Source organism: Polypterus senegalus, chromosome 12 (genome assembly GCF_016835505.1).
Source record: "Polypterus senegalus isolate Bchr_013 chromosome 12, ASM1683550v1, whole genome shotgun sequence".
Taxonomy (NCBI): Eukaryota; Metazoa; Chordata; class Cladistia; order Polypteriformes; family Polypteridae; genus Polypterus; species Polypterus senegalus.
In genome coordinates this window covers 59,283,791-59,291,160 of record NC_053165.1, presented here as the reverse complement: position 1 = coordinate 59,291,160, position 7,370 = coordinate 59,283,791, and the positions used below count along the sequence as shown (strand labels likewise).

Genomic DNA, 7,370 nt, shown 5'->3' with positions numbered 1-7,370 from the left:
AGAAACGTTTGCAATTATAATTTACTTAACCATAAATGACTAGTCATTTTGTGAATCCCTTTTATTCAGGAAAATTGCAATATATATAATTAAGACATCTGATTGTATATAATTACTAAAGTTCAAGTTTGATAGAATTAACACATTCGAGAAATGGCGGAATTTAAATGCTTTTAGATTTTTATATTATTAGTGTGTCCAATTGCACTTTCTTTTATTATTTGTAAAGCACTAGTATTCCACTTTTGAACTGAGTTGAGCTCGAATCTGGAACTTTTGTAAAAGTATTAGCACTATCGAGAGTTAGGCCTTTGTATATGTGCAAAACGAATTCCACAATTGTAAGGCTTGGCGTACTTTTGCACCTTTTGTGTTGAATAATTTAAATTGCACTGTATACAATTTTCAGTAAATTGTGTCATGACTTTTAAACATCACCCGAGCGTAGAGCCCTTTCTGTGTATATTATAATGAGATAATGACTGTGTTTACCTTGAATGATAAAGACCTTAAATCGCAGTGGTTCACGGCTGTTGTCATGTAGGACACCGCTAAGATATCAGGGTACTCAGTAGTCCGATCACGTATACGACGACTCGCTCATTAAGTAAAGAGCCGAGTGTGTAAATTTCGTTTTATGTCTGCATTTGTTTACTGCTGTAAAAGAATGCCGATATATTCAGGAAGTAATATGCCGGCATTTTTCCTGGCTTGTTTCTTATTCGTGTTCTTCCTGCCTTGTTTTTCATATTTTTACCGAATTAGCTCAATTCCTTTCTGCGTCCTAGTATAAATAAACGACCCAGGTGGGACTCGAACCCACAATCCCCAGCTCCGGAGGCTGATGCCTTATCCATTAGGCCACTGGGCCACTCGGTAGTCGTCTTTCGACAAAGGGCCTTTGTTCATTTGCTGAAGGGCGGAGCTTCTAAATAACAATGCAGTATAAAGTGGACTTTATAATAAACGTGAAACCTTAAATGACAAATTGTCTGCACAGGTAATTTAACTTAGTCTGCTTATCGAAATTATACGGTCTCCGACCCGTGTCCAAAACGACCAAGAGATCTTTTGAAGAACACGCTGAACACCGCCAGACGACTTTCGCTACAATTTTAAAAAAAATACCGATTTAGCCAGTATTTCGTCATTAAAGCTTATAAATTAACACTCTGCTAGCTTTTTTAATGGCGTGAAGCTCTCCCGCTTATGTACAAGCGTAAGCTTCAGCTCTGCAAAGTATGACTTGCACCAGTATGCGTTTTTTTATCCCGTACTCGTCAGCGTGGAAACTTGTACTTCTTGAGGTGTCAGCCTATACACTCGAGAGCACACACGGGCCTGGCATACCATGGAGTATAATTGATCTAGGAAGTAATCCCCTTCCTTTATTGTGTTTGTTAAAACCAAACCCAGTAGGCAATTCGTTACCCCGTAGAAAAAGCTCCTTTATGTGGCGATACGGTATAGTTTAAACATATGATCGTTTTGTATACCAATATTGTATAAAAACTGCATGCCACGCGATAGTTTGTAATAGATGCCTCTTGATCATTACCCACCGTCCCTATTACAGCTCCCATCGTTCCAGGATAGTCAACGCAGTTTTTCTTGTCGCCGCTGTTCACAGTTGAGGGTTCATTTCTGTTAAGATTTACACATTTGTGGAATTTTGTCAGAGCAGTAAAACATTATTTATGAAATTGTTTTTTGGGGGTGGTGGGGTGGGTTTGGTTTGTTGAAGAGACGAGAATAAACTTATTTTATTACCTTGCACAAGTTTATTGCATGACACAATTTAACCAAAATGCCATTTGTATACATACAGCAACACAACACAAATGTCCAGGAATGCTTGAACTTTATTGAAACATTACAGTGAAACAAACAACATTAAATTTGAAAGTGCTCATGAGACACACTTTAATTGCCACCACGAAGACGCAGGACCAAGTGCAGAGTGGATTCTTTCTGGATATTGTAGTCAGAGAGGGTACGGCCATCTTCCAGCTGTTTGCCTGCAAAGATCAACCTCTGCTGGTCAGGGGGAATGCCTTCCTTGTCTTGGATCTTGGCCTTCACGTTCTCGATGGTGTCACTGGGCTCAACCTCAAGGGTGATGGTCTTGCCAGTCAGGGTCTTCACAAAGATCTGCATCCCACCCCTGAGACGCAAGACCAAGTGCAGGGTGGACTCTTTCTGGATATTGTAGTCAGAGAGGGTGCGGCCATCTTCCAGCTGTTTGCCTGCAAAGATCAACCTCTGCTGGTCAGGGGGAATGCCTTCCTTGTCTTGGATCTTGGCCTTCACATTCTCGATGGTGTCACTGGGCTCAACCTCAAGGGTGATGGTCTTGCCAGTCAAGGTCTTCACAAAGATCTGCATCCCACCCCTGAGACGCAAGACCAAGTGCAGGGTGGACTCTTTCTGAATATTGTAGTCAGAGAGGGTGCGGCCATCTTCCAGCTGTTTGCCTGCAAAGATCAACCTCTGCTGGTCAGGGGGAATGCCTTCCTTGTCTTGGATCTTGGCCTTCACATTCTCGATGGTGTCACTGGGCTCAACCTCAAGGGTGATGGTCTTGCCAGTCAAGGTCTTCACAAAGATCTGCATCCCACCCCTGAGACGCAAGACCAAGTGCAGGGTGGACTCTTTCTGAATATTGTAGTCAGAGAGGGTGCGGCCATCTTCCAGCTGTTTGCCTGCAAAGATCAACCTCTGCTGGTCAGGGGGAATGCCTTCCTTGTCTTGGATCTTGGCCTTCACGTTCTCGATGGTGTCACTGGGCTCAACCTCAAGGGTGATGGTCTTACCAGTCAGGGTCTTCACAAAGATCTGCATCCCACCCCTGAGACGCAAGACCAAGTGCAGGGTGGATTCTTTCTGGATATTGTAGTCAGAGAGGGTGCGGCCATCTTCCAGCTGTTTGCCTGCAAAGATCAACCTCTGCTGGTCAGGGGGAATGCCTTCCTTGTCTTGGATCTTGGCCTTCACGTTCTCGATGGTGTCACTGGGCTCAACCTCAAGGGTGATGGTCTTGCCAGTCAAGGTCTTCACAAAGATCTGCATCCCACCCCTGAGACGCAAGACCAAGTGCAGGGTGGACTCTTTCTGAATATTGTAGTCAGAGAGGGTGCGGCCATCTTCCAGCTGTTTGCCTGCAAAGATCAACCTCTGCTGGTCAGGGGGAATGCCTTCCTTGTCTTGGATCTTGGCCTTCACGTTCTCGATGGTGTCACTGGGCTCAACCTCAAGGGTGATGGTCTTGCCAGTCAGGGTTTTCACAAAGATCTGCATTTCTGTCTGTAAAAAATAAAAAGAATCATTTGTAAGCTATCATAAACAAAGTTAGGAAAAGACCATGTACAGCTTTGATCTGGACTATAAAAAATGGCAAGTGTAGTTTTAAAATTTCTTTTGCTACCATTTGCTGGAATTTACTTTTATTTAAAAACACTCAGCAAACCCATTTGAACTGAAATATACCGAGCAATGCGATTGAGTTAAGTGATACACACACATTAACGTTATCTGCCAAAAACTAAAAGGCATGGGCAAATTACAAAAAAAAAAAAAAAATTATATTTAAACGGTACAGGCTTCGGCAGGCGTACACGACCAAGACTGTATTGGAAAGCCTTTTATCTGTTCTCTCATCATGAAACTAACCTTTTCCTATTTATCCTTTATCAAATGGGAGATGTTTACTTGCACGCAGCACCATCACCCTCCCACAATGTACACCGCCACTTGTTAGGCGCGTCAAACCTGCTCACCATCAGTCGTAGCTCCACCCACTGCGCAGGCTGTGCCCTCCCCTGCAAGCCACAATCACCGCCCCCAAACCCCCCGCCGCCATCATCATCATATATTTTTAACTCCCAGCAACAGAAAAGGAAATGGCATCTCACATTACCAAATAGATTTACTACGGCCAAACATTTATATCCTTATTAAATCACATCAGAAAAAAGACCTTCGTTTACACATTTATTAAAAGCATCTATCTATTTCAATAACGAAGCTTCAGCGTATTTGGTTTAACTACGGAACTAAAAACTTAGATAAAAAAAAAAAAAACACAAGACATAGTCCCCGAGCTACCGCGTTTCCAAAAAAAAAAAAAAAGCTGTAATAGTTGTATAGCTAAATCTTTACATTCAAGAAGCTCACTACACCCGCAAAACTTAATGGTAATACAATTCAAAACAATAAATTAAAAACAATATAAATAAAAAACAAAGATATCCTTACGTGTTAAATATTACGCCACTGACAGAGCACAATTCGCTTCGCAATCCTCTCAGTGCAATTTCAAAATGTCTGCGGCGTACAAAAGGCACCGGTATTTATAAGGGGCACGTGTATCCTTCCACCAGACGTCGCCCATGGTACTAACTAGACATGCAGTACCTAACATACTGAGAAGAATTCATAGAAAAAGATTGAAATTAAACAACTTGTTTCGCAATGTTAAATATGTTTTTGTTTACGGTTGACAATGATGAAATGAAAGGAATTTATATATTTTTATTTGACCGACTCGCGATCGGCGGAGATGTACGGCGGTGATGAGGCCTGCCTAGTCCAGTACTTTCCAGAGAGAGCGGACGTTAACCGGAAAGTGCTGTGGCGGCGAAAACGCGGACTGGAGTCAACATGTCGGGCTGGAAGTGTTTCACTTCCCTCATATATGCTTTTACGAGGTAAAACAAGGAGACAAACCGTCCCATTTATTATTAATTCTTCAGTAAACACATTTCGAGCCACCATGAAGAATAAACAAACGTCTTGTCGATATCTGCACCATTTAATTTCACTGAATGTGAGGGTAGTGACAACGATTAGGATGCTTCGTTAAAACAAATATTTAAAGTATGATATTTCCCATAAAGTTTGTTTTTTTCGCTTACCTTTTAGATTTCGAGGGCTAAATTAACTTCACATTAATGTATGAAAGAAATATATAAATGTTCTGGCCTTCACTTGGCCTTAGAATAATCACCAGCGTGGTATGAAAATTCATCTCACTCGGAGCAGCTTTGGTTGCTAGGTGCAGACTGAACAATTTAGATAAATTGCTTGTTAGTATTCCTAATTTAGAATGTAATTGAAATTTGTTGAAATTTACCAATGCAAACAATAGCTACCTAGACCTAAGCAGTACTGTACAATCTATTTTTTAAGACTGTTATGGTGTCCTCTAGAAAGTGGAGTTACCAATGTTTCCTAAATAGCCAAACTTGTGCACTGAGAATGAAGCATTAAGCAGCACTAAAACCAAAGGGACACAACGATTGCAATGATGACACTGATAATTCTAGGGAAGCCAAAATAAAATGTAGACAAATGATTAATTAATATAAAAAAAAAATGAAAAAACACCATACTCGTTTCAATAAAAGAAACAGAAATAAAGGAGACAGCTGTAGAAGAGAAATCACTCATCAAAGTTGTCAAAAAATAAAGAATTGGACAGAGTTTATTTTGTTTTAAGAATGAAAGGTCTATGTTGTAGCTTAAACCACCTTCCTTTTAACCTGTGATATATAATAGATAATTTCTACCAAAGTTTAAAGGCCTTAATATACAAAAGCACTACAGATATTTTATCAGTACTTCCATTTTCATGCCTGTGCAATTTGGGTCACATGGGCCTCAGCCTATCCTGGCAGCATCAGTTTCAACACAGGAATTAACCCCAGGCATGATGCCACTCCAATCAATGTACAGCTTACATTTTCTTTTTTTTTGTGCTTGGTCCCATTAAAGGAGATGTAACTTGCAGAAAAACCATTGAGTAATAACCCCCAAGACTGGTAGTACAGTAAATAAAACTTTTACAAGCAGTTGTCTATCAGTAAATGGAGTCATTTGGTTGTTATGACAGTGTCCAGTGCCATACTCAATCAAGCATTGTGGAGCTGCTCCTCTAGGCAAAGGATAGACAATGGTTGATACCCAGAATTCCCAGACTGCTGAAGGTCGGTGCCAGCCTCACACAGATGTTACTGAGTGTGTGGCTCCACACTAGACAGACCTGCCAGCAAAGGCTGTACTATAAGTGACACGTTGGAATGTAATTAATGTTGTATTATCATCTGCTTATACCCTGGATGATGGTGCTTTTTCACCATGTCACAACTGTTCAAAATAATGTGTGCAATTCAAAAATGTCATTTGTATTGTAGAATTGATTCCATAATCCACCCGAAAGGATAAGCAGTATAATTCCCCAAAAAAACACATGATCTCCTAACACTTTCCTTCTGTTTCTCTTAACTTGTAACACTAAACTGGCCCAATATGTGTAGGTGTGTGTGTGAGATTAAGCTCTGCAATGGACTGGCACCACATCTGGGACTGGTTTCTGCCTTGAGCAATATAAATTACAGCAGCCTTGAAACCAACAGGCAGATGAAATGGATGGAGTGATGATATAAGTTTAAGAAGGCGTGCAAAGGATGACAATACTGTGACTATGCTTAAGTGGTAGAAAAGAGCAAACAGCAATTTGCTTTTAAATGAAACCAGGAGTAAATGTTGATGTCTATTCTGATTACTTATATAAATGCCACAAAAATCTAAATTAAATTATATATCAAATGTAAAAATACACACATTTAAACACAAAAGTGCACACGTGCCAAATAGTGCTCATTGTAATTCCCAAAACACGTACTGTACATGACCACTGCTAGCCGAAGACTCAATGAGTAGTAATACAATTTTCAAGTCTGTAATTAAGCAAGATATACATTTGTTTAGCTGTTTTATACCATTTGTTGTATTTTTTTTATTGTGAATATACAGTATCTTCTGTTCACATACAACTACTGTACATTCAATTCTACATTTTTGTTGCTTTGGAAATTTGAAATTACCACAAACATAATCGCATCTTCATTATACTCAACTCTGAGAAGACTTCTACTTTAAAATGATTTGTCTGATTTGCCATCAAATAAGATCCCTAGACCTGCTTATACCAAGAATTGTCACAAAAGCTTTAGAAATTAAATTTAAATGCATGGCAGACAAGGCCAGACTCTCTTATAGTGGCACTTGTGAGTCATCAAAATACCTATTAATATTAGAAATGAATAAGTAGGGCTGAATAACAAAGTCCCACAAGTAAACCAGGCCAACCTGAATTTTCTGGAAACCGCTGAGTCACTGATGCACAAATTCATTCCACCCCCACCCGTCACTCCTAGCACCTCGTGAGACTGATAAATCAAGCATGTGACACAGGAGTCGACTGTGGAGGAATCCAGTCCAGTCCACATTTACAGTAAAGCCCTCTTTTGTGTATGCAGCTGAGCACAGCCTTGTGCCTGCTAGCCAACACATGGCACAAAGGTCCTGCC

At 40.3% G+C, this 7,370-nt stretch overlaps 1 protein-coding gene and 1 non-coding gene across 2 annotated transcripts; both read right to left on the bottom strand.

The window, feature by feature from the left end:
• Window positions 1–798: 798 nt before the first annotated feature.
• On the bottom strand, window positions 799–871 carry trnar-ccg. The gene has a single exon. It is a non-coding gene; the product is annotated as a tRNA-Arg (tRNA).
• A 973-nt stretch (window positions 872–1,844) lies between these two features.
• On the bottom strand, window positions 1,845–4,371 carry ubc (ubiquitin C). Its single transcript, XM_039771592.1, has 2 exons — window positions 4,255–4,371; window positions 1,845–3,303 (listed from the first exon to the last, which is right to left on the bottom strand). The coding sequence occupies exon 2, from the start codon at window positions 3,295–3,297 to the stop codon at window positions 1,924–1,926; it is 1,374 nt and encodes a 457-aa protein (XP_039627526.1). The 5' UTR covers window positions 3,298–3,303; window positions 4,255–4,371; the 3' UTR covers window positions 1,845–1,923.
• Window positions 4,372–7,370: the final 2,999 nt, after the last annotated feature.